A 14,900-nucleotide genomic window follows, 5' to 3' on the forward strand; every position below is an offset into this window, starting at 1 on the left:
GTTTCAAAAAAAAAGAAAAATCTTAGTGGCAAAAACTAACTGGTAAACTGTAGGACTATATCTTTAAGGAAAAATGTCTAACCTATCTAATTTAGCAAGACCACTATTTAAACACAGTGTTACTATATTGATGTTTTGGATTCTTTCAGGCATTCCAACACACATGAACTACTACTGTGCCTCGTAAGGTTACTTTACAAAAATATCACAAATAACTAATTATAGTTAAATGTGGAATAGTACAGATAAATCCATTATCAATATTAAAGTTTATATGCTGTAACTGTATCTTTCTAAGCTTACTTGAGGAAGATATCACTGTTTCAGTATGTCTTTTAGAAAAATATTGCTATGAAAACAGAGTCAATGATGCAAGAAGCAGCCCAAGATTGTATTCAATAGTTTCCCTATAGTCTCTCACTGAACAAATAATAAAATACAAAAAGCAATATAAGATTGCTGCCAGTTTAAAAGTAAATGGCACACAGTAAAGCAGAGAATCTACAAGTTTTCAGATAATAAGCCAAATTAAGCAATCAAACCAGCCTATTCCAACAGCATGAAGTAGGGATTACATTAGTTTCTGGTCTTGGTTTTTTGGGACAGGGTCTTCCTCTGTCACCCAGGCTGCAGTAGTTGACTGTAATCTTAAACTACTATGCTCAAAAATCCTCTCACCTCAGCTTCCTGAGTAGCTTGGACAACCGGCACGCACTACCAAGCCTGGCTAATTTTATTTTTATGTTTTTTGTAGAATTGAAGTCTTGCTATGTTGCCCAGACAGGTCTCGAACTCATAGCCTCAAGTGATACTTCTGCCTCAGCCCCAAAGTGCTAGGATTACAGGCACGAACCACTACAAACAGCCAGAATTATCTAGATAATTTTTAATATATTTATTATGAATTAGCCGGATAACCACTACCCTAATTTATTTTTCCAGCCCGGTTTTTTTAAAGATTATACAAGAAAAAGCATATCACTAATTGTGCCATGTAGAAGTGTTACAACAATGTACAAGTATTGATATGTGCTAACCATATGAAATTTAACAAGTATAAAGCTGCATATCACCAAATAGTATGATTCTCAGTAACCTAAGTTTTGAAATAAAGATTAAAATATCTACATAAGATAATCAACATATATGCCTACAGGCCTAGTGCCGACATTCAGACAACGCCAAAGGTATCAATCTTTACATCGTTACATATTGCGGTAATATGTATTAGTACATGAAGATAGGTTTTGATGTAAAAGTACCTAAAGACAGTATGCTAAACTCCATAAAAATAAGACTATTATATGCTTCAATGCATACATAATTAAAATTTTTTTCTTTAAATAAAAGTTCTAATGAGTTCACATTCTTAGTGATAATAACCTCATGCTGCAAACAGCACAGCACCCTCTGGTGCATCTGTTATAAGAAATAAAATTCCCACAGAAAAGGACAGAATCATAGAGGAAAAATGAACCTCAGAAGTCAATATTGCGATAGTTTTAATTTACTGTAGTACATATTTTTGAACATTAATGCTTAAAAATATTTATCATTTTAAAAGATCACTATAAACTTTACAGCAATAATTTAAGTAGGTCAGGAAAATGTCTTAGTTTGAAAAACAAAAACAACACCTATTTCCAATATATAAATAATGCTGTCCAAAAAAAATTTCACTGTAGGATGACAGAAGGTAACTTGTCATGTTAACCAAATTTCACTTTATTCAAATAGGCCTCGAGGTTTGTAAAATGTTCCTGCGTACTTTTTCTGGATTCAAAGGGAATTTGCCATTATTTATAAGAATTGATAAGCGTTTTGTGAAAGAATCTGCAAGTTCTACAATTTAAAAATAGAATGATATTCAGAAATAAAAGTTATATTAAATTACAGATCTTGAGTAGTTCAAAACTTTTACTTATTAAAAAAAAATACCCTTTTCCTAGGAAAATAATTAACTCTAAAGTAGATTTTACTAACGACAAAAGAAAAAGATGCCACCTGCTTCAGACAGCCCTTTTGTGAACCACTGGAAGTCCCAACACAATGCAGTAAAAAATGAAAGTGACACCTGTTTGCAGCAGCCATCTGTCCCTAACAAGCTAGATTTAGTCAAATCCACTTAATCTTGGATTTCCAAAATATGGGAACACTATGTAACTGTGAATAGAGAGGAATTCGAAACACACTTTGTGATGGCCACTGGGAATATATACCAAAGAGTTAAAGGCAAATTACTTAGTTAGGAAAACTGTTTTTAAAGCAACTAAGCGCAAATAGAGGATTTTTAGCCATTCAGCATAAAAACAAAATAACCAGCAGCCTCTCCAAAATGTTAAAGTTTACTTCTTCCCTTTTCTCATTTCTTGTAACACATTCTCACTATGGATACTAAGAACAAAGTAACATTCCTATTACTGATCAGGAAACGTGTGTGTGTACGCGCGCGTGCGCGTGTATGTTTAACTCTTGCCACACATCTGCTACTATACCCACCCATTTAAACAAACACATAGACACACTTTAAAATCTGAAAAGCCAAAATCATTATATTCTACCTGCTAATTTCTTCAGCTGGAGAATACCAACACAATATCAACTTTCACAAGAAATGAAAAAGGTTACCAAAAAGTAACATATGTAATCATTTAAACTATGCATAAAATCTAACTTGATTTTAAGATTCATTTATTTTTTACTACTTTTAATGGTTAAAAAAAAAATTACCGTAATAAATTTGTTTCAAGTAAAATAAACTGTTCTACGTTAAAGCATATTAAGCTTATACACTGTAACCTTTTATTTAAGTACCAAAGTAAAGTAGAAAAGTACTTGAATACTGGAAGAATAATATAGTACTTAAAAAACTAAGCATCACTACAACATTTAGGGATGCAAAACTTCTAGAAATTTATTAGTTTGCCATATATGTATCTATGTATATATGTATGATGCCTAGACCATTTAATATAATTCATAGGCAAAATAAACCAAAAAGACTGAGTTAGGCATTATGACATACATTGAATCACAGATCTTTAACTATTCAAAACAAGTTACAAGTCACTTGTATTTAATAGCTTTAGTTTCAAAGCATGATCACTTTTACAAATTTCTTTTAGTATGCAAACTGAAAACACAAGAGATATCGATACATAATTTAGTCTCTTCTGGGAAAAATATTGCAGAAAGAATAAAGTAAATGCTAAGTATCTATCCTTGTGTTTAATTTTTAAATTTACCATTTCTTAGTCTTTGATTATTTAATCAATTCCACAGCAGCTCTAACAGCAATTTTATCCCAAATATATGCTTCAAAAAAAATGCAAAAGTAATGAAATTCAATTTAAGTTCTGCTCTCAAATCTAATGAAAATCTAAATCACAGAAAACCTGAGCTATACGAGTGAAATGCCTCAAAAAAAGTTCTCAAGCACTGCAAATAAAATATTAAACCATAACATTATAGCATATAATTTACTTAGCTGAAAATCTATTATATAAATGGCATAAGGTCTGAAACTGTCCCAAGACAGCAAAACTCCTATTAACTTCAGAGAGAGTTTATAGGACCCAGGAGCTTCACCATCCAAAAGTGTTCAGGCATTTGACACTCATCTGAACAGAAAAAAAAAAATACAAGTTAGTATAACAGATTTGCATGGAACCCAGTTTGGGGAGGGGAGGAATAATTATAAAGAAATGTGAGTGCTCTGAGAAAGACTTCTTTCAGAACAAAATATTGTCTTCATTAAAAATAGCAATCACAAGAAAATGAATTGAAAAAGTTTTTTTAAAACCTCAACTCTTATTTTACAAATATTATGCTTAAGAGCATTATAATTACCCACCCTGCTCATTGACAATCTCAAGAATAATTAGCACTGTCACATTATTCACAAGCTGCTCTGTCAGTTAAATCAATATATGTTTGTTGTTAGAAAGAAGACTATTTGAGTAAGTCTTTTAAAATTGTAAATTAAAAACTTCAATATGTGCAACCATAATAGTACATTATATTTGTTTTAGCACACATTCATTATCAAAACTCTTTACTGATACTTTATTAACTAAAAGTTAAGCCGAAAAAAATGAACAAATTTAGGGGATCTGAAAAACTGGCTAACGCTAACCAAGAACCTACTATATAAGAACTAATAAGTATTCAAATTACAGAGAAAAATAAATTGCAAAAGAAATAGTGAAAAGGGAAAACGTTCTTTCTCCTGATCAGGTTCAAGTCACTGTCCAAAGAAAATCAAAAAGTAAATAAAAAGAATATGTTAAGTACACACATGCCTAGATCTTAACCGCAAAGAAAGTGAAATATACACACGTTTCAAGTTGAGAAGCTTCATACATTCTTTATGAACTTGACTTCAATTTCAACTCTCAAAGGAAAATGAACAGAGAAGATAAAAAAAACTCTTAAAGTAACATAACTGTCACAAATAACATTGTGAACTGAGTTCTCACGAAGCTTCCTTGTGTCCTTTCCCTGTTCATCACAAAGTCTCACAACCACAATGAAAACTGTTAACACTACTGCGGGGAAGGAGGGTCATTAAAGTGAAACGGAACCTCACTGCTACCCCTCCCACCTCCACATGAAGGATAAAGCACTGTCAATAACTACTAACCCAAGTATCGCAGATGCCCTGCATCCGGTTTAAATCACAAGCATACACACACGTACCAAAAAAGAGAGAGGAGACAGACTTTAAAAAAGAAAAATCTCTTCCCCATTACAGCAAAGAGAGCTCAGCCAAGAGGCCCCAGGTTTCAATGTGTGTGCAAGGGGTGTTGGGGGCAGAAGAAAGAGGGGGAGGGAAGAGTGCTGAATGGATATTAAGACTGTTTGCCGCACAAAGAAAATACAGTTTTAAAAAGAAAAAAGAAAACCGTGAAGCTGTTGATGGTGAAAGAAGAGCAGCCCATTTAGCACCAGGCAAAGAGGGGCAAAAAGGAAGGGAATAGGCGGTGGGAAAAGTTCATCAACGTACGAGGATAAAAATAACGAAACCCCTAACGAGGCCCCGCAAGTGAACAACAACAACAACAAAACAGCACCTCTTGGGTCCCCCCCAGCACATTGTTGTCTATTTCGGCTTTGAAAGAAGCAGGAAACAAGCAGCGTTGCCAAAGAAGAAAATTAGAGAAAGAACAAATCCTCATCTCTTCACCTGACCCTTCTCCTCACACCAGACCTAAGGGAAAGATCCAGCATCCGCATCGGAAAACTGTGGCTCCCTTTCCCGCTCGGCTCGCAGCCCCCCGAGCTCCCGCTCCATCCCTGAAGTGCGGCCGGCGCAGGGCCGGGGCCGGCGGGCGGCGCGGCGCCCACACCCCCGACCCAGCCGCGGCGCGCAGGGTCCATTGTAAACAAGCCCGGGGAGCGGAGCCCCTCGGCGGCGGCGCCGCAGCGGCAGCCCCCGCGTCGGGAGTGAGACCCCTGCACAGCCACGGTCGGCTTGCACACACGAACACACACACGCACGGACACACGCGTCCACACGCAGCCACACGCTCCCACACACATGTAGAGACCGAAGAATATTCACCTTGGCTGTGGATTATTGTGGTGTTGTTGGTGGGTGATGGAGATGGTGGTGGTGGGGAGGAGGAGGAGGAGGAAGAGGAGGAGGAGGAGGAGAGGAGTAGTTGTTGTTGATGGGTAACAGTCGCCAGGACTACGGTGACTATGGCGCTTGATTCACAAGGCAACGGTTGCTATAACTCACAAAAGAGAGAGAGAGGGAGAGAGAGAGAGAGAGCAAGAGGGAGAGGGAGACACTCGCACGGGGAGGGGTGGGGGAGGGAAGAGGGGAGGAGGCGGGCCCTGCCGAGCCGCCGGAAGGGGAGGGCTCAGCGCTGTGACTGACGGCCCCCGAACGGGCCGGGTGAAGGAGCCCCAGACCCGGATTCCAACGCAGGACTCGGGAGAGCCTCGCCTAGGCTTGGCTGGGGCTGAGGGCACGAGAGCCCTCTCGGAGGAACGTTACTACACGCGCTGGCGGAGCCCAGGGCAGTTTAGGATTGTGGGCTAGGGGCACTATCTGTGAAACGAGAGCTGTCTGTCCCAGCAGCCAGCTTTGTGCAGAGATGTCCCGGAGCCACGAGAGAGGAACGGCTAACTCGGGGGAGGGGGTGGCGAGGAGGATTCCAGGCACTTTGTGGAGAGACGAGCTATGGCGAAGGAAGAATGCACCTTGAAGAACAGCCCCCTCCCGATACGTTACTTCCGGGGCGGGGCGGGCAGAGGGGCCCGGATGTGCCGCCGCTTTTTCGTGTCGGAGACGCCGGCGGTCTTCCTGGTTGCGTCCGCCTCCTAGCTTTCACCTTTTCCGAGCGCTTCAGGGCTCCGCGGCCTGCGCTGGACTGGAGGGTCCACGTCACTCCTGTCCTCCTGCCTTCCGCGCTCTGAGCCGCTCCCGCCTCCTAAGGGCACGACTTTGAGGAGCGCGGGCGGCGGGGCGTTAGCGATCTGCCTCTGCCGCCATCTTAGAGAAGGCGAGCGTGGGTGCGCGTGGGCAGCCAGCCGGCCTCCCGCGGTCCGTGCCGCGGAGGGCGCGGAGAGGTGAAGTCCAAGAGGGTCCGGCCTCTCTTCAGAACGGAAAGGCGAGGTCGTCACTTCCTACCTTCAGGGCTGGGAGTAAGTGCCAGTAAAGAGCAAGAAATTGCCCTCCCCGGAGGCTGTGAAAACGCTTTCGGCAGTTCCCCTCGACGGATGGCGTAGAGGGGCGGGGTGACTTCCACCTGCTGCAATACCCTCCCGTTAGTTTCCAGTTCTCTGTTAGTTTCAGACCTTAGGTGTTCATTTCTCTTTAAGGTCGACCTAACTGGGACTTGAGCTCAGGCGCGGATCCTGTTACCTGCCCTGTCCTCAGCCTCCGGTTACTCAACCTGCTGCAGTAGAGGGTCTTGCTCCTTCCGGCTCAATTGAGATAGACGAATGGCTTCCGTCTGTGTTGAATGTTGTTAACACAACCTGCCATCTCCAACGCCCGTCGATAACGCACAACCTCGAATGCCTCCTGTTTCAAACGGACTCCGATTCGCTGCAGACAAGTCCAGCAGGCACATGCCCCCAGGCCCAACGGATACCTAAAGTCTCTCAACATTTGCCACTAATCTGCTTATCCAAGACAATAACATAGAAATAGAGCCTTAGGAAGTTAGTTCTCTTGAGGCTTAATTTTTGCACCTGCGAGTAAGAGATTTGGGCCAGCATGAGTTGACTAGCGCTAAAAGAATACTGAGCTCTTACTCTGTGTCCCAGAAATGTTGTTAAGTGTTTAACGTACATTATCTCATATAATCCCAACACCACCAGTGTTAGGTAGGTAATTTTCGCATTTTAGAAAAAACAGTCCTGAAAGTCGGTGGCTTTAGGTTATGGCTGTGTGCCAGGGAATACAAGGTTACCGTGTTTTAGAAACCAGTTACTTTGGGTACGTTTATAAAAGTCATACTGTTGCCTTTGATAATCTCAGGAGTTACATATGTTCTTAAAATAATAATGTGTTGCAGTAGTGAACAGTGGTGAGCCTAGTGCTAAAGCCAAAAGATTTCCTAATTCAGCTGTGGTGGTAAGACTTTCTAGTCAGACAAATGACTCTGGTGACCAATGTGGTTCCCATTTGACATGCAGATGGGAAATGAAGTATGCATTCCAGCTTTATGAAACCTGGTAGTCATTGTGAATATTCACTTCATTACGGATAAAGTCATCATTCCTATAATGGTGTGTAAGGTTGTATGCTCACACTACATGGCTCTCTGAATAGCTCTGTTTTTTAAGTTCCATTGTCTGTTACAGTTTGTCCCTTCTTTCATTGTCAGCTGTTGCTTTATACTGCTGTCAGTGAGCCTAGTTCTGTTATCCTTCCCACCCTTTTGATTTACTGCTCTTAATCTGCAGGCAAGAAAACCACATAGTGAAGCTTGTGCAATACTCTATCTCAAGAGTATAAATAGGTACTTTGAGGGACTATCAGAAAAAAAAAAAAGTGCAACCTTTGTGCAAGGATATTATAACATCAGTTTTAAAGTTTTAAGCTGAAAGACGTTTTTGTTTTTTTTTTTGCCTACTCACAGGTTTGATTTTTTCCAGAGTTAGGAATACACAAATTTCCTGAAGTTAATTCTTCAGAATTTAGAATTTGGAGTATTTTTCCCGTGTTTTAGGAAACTTGATGATGATACGATTCTAACCATATTGAGGTTAATATTTGAAATGTTCCATGTATGAATATATCACCACACTGAATCAAATTACCAAGATACCGATTAAAGCTATAGACTCGAAAATAACGATTTTATATGCATGTATTATTTAATACTGTAATTAGTTATAAAAGAACCCAGAAACCTTTGTACCCATAGTCAGTTCTTGCAGGATGTTTTTTAAGTCATTTTTTAAAGCGGCACATCTTCACATATATTGCATGTACGTTTCAGAAATAAATTATTTGCTAAGAAGTCACAGAAAAGACCCAGTATTAGACCACAGTATCAGTTGCCACCTATTACAGTGCAGAACACACTGTGGGACTAATAATAAAAGGTACATAACCAAACTAAAATGGGGCATAGTTCCTGACTGTAAAATGTTCAACATTATTAATTTAAAATGTTGTGTTTTAACTTAGATTCTTTTTTTCTCTCAGGTAAGAGTGATTAGCAGAGACATGGAAAAACACATTTGTATCAAAATACTTGAAAAATGGGAAGCTCTGATTATGTATCGATCATGTATTTAATAAAAAATTGTGATACATTCATACAGTGGAATACTATTGAGCAAGTCAAAGGAAAGAACTGCTGATACAACACGGATGAATCTCAGAAACATTGTATTTGGTAAAAGAAGCCAGACACAGAGTACATAGCATATGAATCCATTTATAATAATTGAAGAACAGGAAAAAGTAATCTATGTTTAGTGTCTTCTTATGGTGGCAGAGGTAGTAGGTTGGGATTTTAGTGGAAAGGATCATGAGGGAACATGATAGGATGGCAAAAATATTCTGCACTAATCACATGTAGCTATTAAAATCTAACAACTTAAAATTAAGTTCCATAGTCACACTAGCTACATTTTAAGTGTTCAATAGCCATATGTGGCTACTGCCTACTAAGTTAGACAGTGCAAATACAGAACATTTCTATTATCTCAGAAGTTCTACTAGAGTTCTAGTCTAGATCTTGTTTTGGGCAGGTGTTTACGTTTTTCAAAATTGGAATTAATGCATATTATATTTGTATTATATGCCAGTAACACCTGTCCCCAAGCCCTATAAATAATTAATAGAATTTTTATTACTATAATATCTACCTAATTAGCCTAGTTTTTTCTTAATATTTTTGTGCAACCCTGCAGAGAAAGGATAAATAGTAAAATTCTGGGCAAATTTTCAAATATATGTGACATACAGTAGACAGCATTGATTTTCTGCTCAAAAAAAAAAATGAGTTCTGCTACTTTATAATTGTGAATGCATCTAGAAAGAAGGAATTTTTTTTGAGGGCTTAAAGTGAACTTTAGATGACTACAGAGAAATTTTTTTCTTTTGGAATCAAGTATCTTAAACGTAATAGAGATCATATAACCTTCTAAGGTGACACGAGTGTTTGGGAGATACTGGTACTAACTCTATGACTAGGTTTAGAAAGTTAAATCAGCTCCGTAGGTAACACTTCAGACAAGCCTTTTGGAGGTAGAAGAAAACTAAGTTTGTAAGTCAAGGATAAAAACACATGAATGATCTCAATTCTAAAATTCTGATTTTAATGGATTTAAAGAGATGGAATACCAGGTGAATTGATTCAAAATGCTATATATGTTCATATAGTACTTCAGTGAAATTAAGAAAAATTTTTGGTAGAATAAGTACTATAATAATGTTAATATTTCTACTAGCATTTTATAAGACCTTTGTGAACCCCAAGTAGATTTTTACAAGACAATGAACTTGGACTGTTAAAGATTAATTCTTACAAATGAATCAGCAATTCATGTCGATAATATATGCTGAAAAGTATTTTATTCACTTAATTATTGTCAGTTATATATCAAAAATAATTTTATATGATCCAAATTCTTTAACTGCCAAATTGTTGTTTTCTCTCCTCTCTCTCTCCCTCTCTTCCCCTGTCCCCCCCCCTCCCTTTCCCTTCCTCTCTTCCTCTACCTTTTTTTTCTTCTTCTAATGTAATATGTATTCTGGAGAAAACATTGCCCAAGTTCCTGTTGGGCCATTCATCCTATTGGAAGTATACTAATAGTATCTTCTCATTGGAACATGTCATAAATCTCACCGCCCCCACCCCCGACACTAGCATCACAATAAGGATATATAAAGCCTTCATTTAAATTGTTTTGAATGTGTATGTCAGTTGTTACAGCATATGACCAAACTTTTTTTAATCCTTAAAAAAAAATTTTTTTAAAGCAATATGACAACCACTGGTGAAGAACAATAAAGATTACTAATTGACATTACATGTATTTGCCTTGATGCCTTTTTAGTTTTGAAAGGGGGAATTTATGTGCATGCATTACTTTGCCAAAAATTTGGTTTAGCTTACTAATGTTTTGAGGGCAGGGAACACAAAAATATACATTTTACAGTAGGATATTTAAAACACTTGCCTGCAAGTACTGTTTGAAATGTTATGTGGTACTACTTTCTCTCACAGAAGAGTTTAAGGGCCAGGTGCCATGGCTTACACCTTTAGTCCCAGCACTTTGGGAGGCCAAGCCTGGGCAAGAGAAAGACTCTGTCTCTACCAAAAAAAAAAAAAAAAAAAAAAACTAGCTAGGCATGGTGGCATGTGCCTGTAGTCCCAGCTACTCGGAAGGCTGAGGCAAGAGGATCGCTTGAGCTCAGGAGTTTGAGGCTACAGAGCCATGATCACACCACTGCATTCCAGCCCTGGTAACAGAGTAACACCTTGTCTCAAAAAATATTTTAAAGATTAAGGCCATTTTAAAGACTTGGTTAGAAGACCTCCAACCACATGTAATATTAAACACATTAAAATACATCCACATCACATAAAATATACATGACTAAGAATTGAGTTTAAAAATGACTTACACTGTTGGTGGGAGTGTAAATTAGTTCAACCATGTGGAAGACAGTGTGGTGATTCCTCAAGGACCTAGAAATAAAAATTCCATTTGACCCAGCAATCCCATTACTGGGTATATATCCAAAGGATTATAAATCATTCAACTGTAAGGACACATGCACACGAATGTTCATTGCAGCACTGTTTACAATAGCAAAGACCTGGAACCAACCCAAATGCCCATTGATGATAGACTGGACAGGGAAAATGTGGCACATACATACCATGGAATACTATGCAGCCATAAAAAACGATGAGTTCATGCCCTTTGTAGGGACATGAATGAACCTGGAAACCATCATTCTCAGCAAACTGACACAAGAACAGAGAATCAAACACCGCATGTTCTCACTCATAGGCAGGTGTTGAACAATGAGAACACATGGACACAGGGAGGGGAGCACTACACACTGGGGTCTGTTGGGGGGATATAGGGGAGGGACAGTAGGGGGTGGGGAGTTGGGGAGAGACAGCATGAGGAGAAATGCCAGATATAGGTGATGGAGAGGAAGGCAGCAAACCACACTGCCATGTGTACCTATGCAACAATCTTGCAGGTTCTTCACATGTACCCCAAAACCTAAAATGCAACTAAAAAAAGAACAGCAAGAAAAAAATGACATAATAGTATGTTTTGTAAACATCTAATTAGTTTTTATTTGCAGCTTTTCATATTTTGAAGTCACCTTTTTTTTTTTTTCCAGATCCCCAACGTTGTCAGAGGATCTTAAGAAACATAAATCCTAAGCATAGTACTTGATGGATAAAATGGCCCTGAAGTAATAGTGGGGAAAGTGAATTTAAAACAATGTGTTTCTTAGGGTTGTTTTCCTTCTTCCTATAGAGAGGGGGATTCGTTAATAGATCCAGTGAGATAAAATTATAGTGAACATTGTGCTAGTTTCAAAAAGATCAGAAACAAAAGGATGATTACTTAAGTGCACTTAAACTCAGTACCCTAATTTGGCACTACAACCTTTACTTCATTAAAAATTGATACTTTTACTTCATTAAAAAAATTATGAAAAAATAAGTTAGAAACAGTCAGATTTGCTTTATAGAGTAATCTTACTTGTAACTTCAAATGTTTGACACAATAATTATAGACTACTTGTTAAATGTTTTATCATTTTTCACCCAGAAGAAACAACCCTTAAAGGAAGAACACTAATTTGTTTGAAGATTAATAATAGACAAGAAATTTTAAGTGAATAATAACAAAAATATAAAACTGTATGACAGGATTTTTTATAGGGTTAAACATGCCTATTTTGAAAGTAAGTTTTTTAAGATTAAATTCTTCCTGAAATAACAAAGTTAAAAAGTAAAAATGCATAAAATATCCATATTATTTTCTTTTGAGTCAGCACTGAATGACCCTACAATAAAAGACAAAGCGCTGACTTCCTGGAAAAGCCAGAAACCGTCAGGGTCTAAAGAATAAGCTGCAGAGGTGTTGGAATTGAATGATATATGATAAGTGAATGTACACTGGAGCTTAATCTAAGTGGAGGTTCTTCTCACTGCTGAGAGCAAATTAAAGAAGTATCTATTATAAGAGTTCTATAAGACTATTTTTAAGTTAACTTGGTTGTATAATCAAAACATTTATAACATTAGCATCTCTTGAAAGAGCTATACCTCTATTTGACAATCATCTTTGGAAAACACATAAAATTCTGAAAGTTTATTGTCGACTTCAAAAGATACAATACTTACCAGCCAGAAACAGGAAAGACAGGCTGGAAGTTGTAATAACTTTTAGAAAGAAAGTTGACAGGAATGTTACTTGAATATCCACAAACAATCTTAATCTCATGTCAACTATAATGAAGCAATGTAAAAGTGAGAAAAGAAAGAAATATCATAAAGTATAATCTACTCAGATGGTTACTGTGGCCTTTTTTTTTTTTTTTCTTTTTTTGAGTATTGTGGTTTCATGGATTGATTGGTTTTTGTTTTTTGGTTTTTTTGTTTGTGTGTAGAATGAGCCAAAAGAAACAGGGAAGCAGTAGTCTTAGAGGTAAGATATGGTTAAGACTTGGGTTAATTAAGGCTATAACTAGGAATAATGAGAGAGTATATATTCTAAAAAATACAAAGGAGGAAATAGTGACAGTACTTGAAAATGTCAAGCATGGTCAATTTTCTAACATTAAGGACCTGCTATATCTGCTCTACTAGTTATTATGGACTCATGGGGATAAGGAACAAGAAACAGTGAAAGATACAAAAGAACTTAAAGTCTGAGTTCTTCTTTGTGCAGATTATCTTCTATTTGCGTCTCCATAGTCACGCTTTACTTTTCTAGAGTTAGGAAAAAAAGGGCTGACCTGCATGCGTTCTGACCACATCATTGTTTTCTGGCTGCCAGTTGGTTTCCAACAGTGGGCAGCACTGGCAGGAGATTGGAGATGTGGAAAGAGGAGAGTAAAGTCAGGTTATTTATTACCCTGTCTTCTACCTTGCAAAGTTGCTTCAAGATAGCCTTATCTGTTGACTAAAGATTCTGATGAAGGCTTCTTCCCCTCTTTAGGCTTAGTTCCACAGCAGTCTAGGCTACTGCATCATTCTTTCAGTTTCTCTACACCCACGTCTTGGTAAATAGGCCCTTTATACTTCAATTCTCATCAAATTGCTCTCTTCCTATTGTATCATCTGTTTCTTTTTGGGACTTTGGTAACACCAAGTAAACTCACAAACTCGGTAAAATTTTGCTTGAGTTGCCATAACAAAACACTACAGACTGAGTGGCTTAAACAGCAGAAAATTTTCTCACACTTTGAGAGACCACAAATCTGAGATCGAGGTGTCACTGCTTGACACCTGAGACAGTCTCTTCTGAGGCATTTCTCCCTGGCTTATAGATGTCCATCTTCCCCCTGTATCTCCACATGGTCTTTCCTCCATGTGTCTGTGTTCTAGCCCATCTTCCTATAAGGACATCAGTCATATTGGATTAGGACTCACCCTAATGACCTCATTTTAACCAAATTATTTCCTTAAATATACTATCTCCAAATACACAATCTGAGGCACTAGGATTTAGGACTTCAACATATGAATTTGGAGGGGACACAATTCAGTGCCTAACAGGCTAGTTGAAGAAGAAGGGCATAAGATAAATTGGAAAATATTTCAAGATTATCAGCATAGGTATGAATATAAGGAAATGACATTATTGCACTTAGAGCAGAACATTAGAAAGGTGAAAATAATTTTTTTTTTCAGGAGAGTTTTATACATACACAAATTTCAGTGACAGATTCAAGTGGCGAGGCACATATAAAGGAAATCCGATGAGCTAAGAACTATCAGACTGGAGACTGATCTAGGAGCTATGTAAGTGGCAGAATAACAATATTATCAATATTTATGAAGCATTCTGACAGATTATTCATTATATTTCCTCCCCTTCTGTTATGAGAATATAATTATTCATGTTTTGGACTGAGCATGAAGACTTTCTTTCCTGGTTTCCCTTAAAGTTAGATAGAGTCTTATAACTAAGCTCTGGTCAACTAAGAGTTCAGGGACCACTTCAAAAAATTTTCGAGGCAGCTTACTTAGGTCCTTTATCCTTTCATCCTTTCGTTTTCATCCCCTTCTCCGTCCCACTGTTTAAGGATGCCATCAAGCCATGCACATAGAGCAACAGAATAGGCGACTAAGACTCTAATATTAGAGTGTGAGGCTACTACATTGCTCTGCATTATGTTTACATGAAAAAGAAACAACAATCTTGTTTTCTGTCTCACAGTT

General features: G+C 38.0%; 1 protein-coding gene and 1 long non-coding RNA gene across 7 annotated transcripts in view; one reads left to right on the top strand and one right to left on the bottom strand.

The window, feature by feature from the left end:
• Positions 1 to 5,805, bottom strand: part of RFX3 (regulatory factor X3) — a 294,672-nt gene extending 288,867 nt beyond the window's left edge. For 4 of the 6 annotated variants that reach the window (XM_074394749.1, XM_074394751.1, XM_074394752.1 and 1 more), the window contains exon 1: positions 5,564 to 5,805. Coding sequence is in view for 1 of the 6 variants with exons in the window: in XM_074394745.1 (XP_074250846.1) it covers positions 4,339 to 4,360 (22 nt within the window). In the remaining 5 variants the exon portion in view is untranslated. Of the gene's footprint in view, positions 1 to 4,338; positions 5,298 to 5,563 lie in introns of those variants that run through there. The other 2 variants (XM_074394745.1, XM_074394753.1) reach the window with 2 other exon arrangements.
• A 763-nt stretch (positions 5,806 to 6,568) lies between these two features.
• LOC141583720 (uncharacterized) lies at positions 6,569 to 10,506 on the top strand. The gene is made up of 2 exons (XR_012516570.1): positions 6,569 to 6,654; positions 6,832 to 10,506. It is a non-coding gene; the product is annotated as an uncharacterized LOC141583720 (long non-coding RNA).
• Positions 10,507 to 14,900: the final 4,394 nt, after the last annotated feature.

This window comes from Saimiri boliviensis, chromosome 2 (genome assembly GCF_048565385.1).
Source record: "Saimiri boliviensis isolate mSaiBol1 chromosome 2, mSaiBol1.pri, whole genome shotgun sequence".
NCBI classification, from domain to species: Eukaryota; Metazoa; Chordata; class Mammalia; order Primates; family Cebidae; genus Saimiri; species Saimiri boliviensis.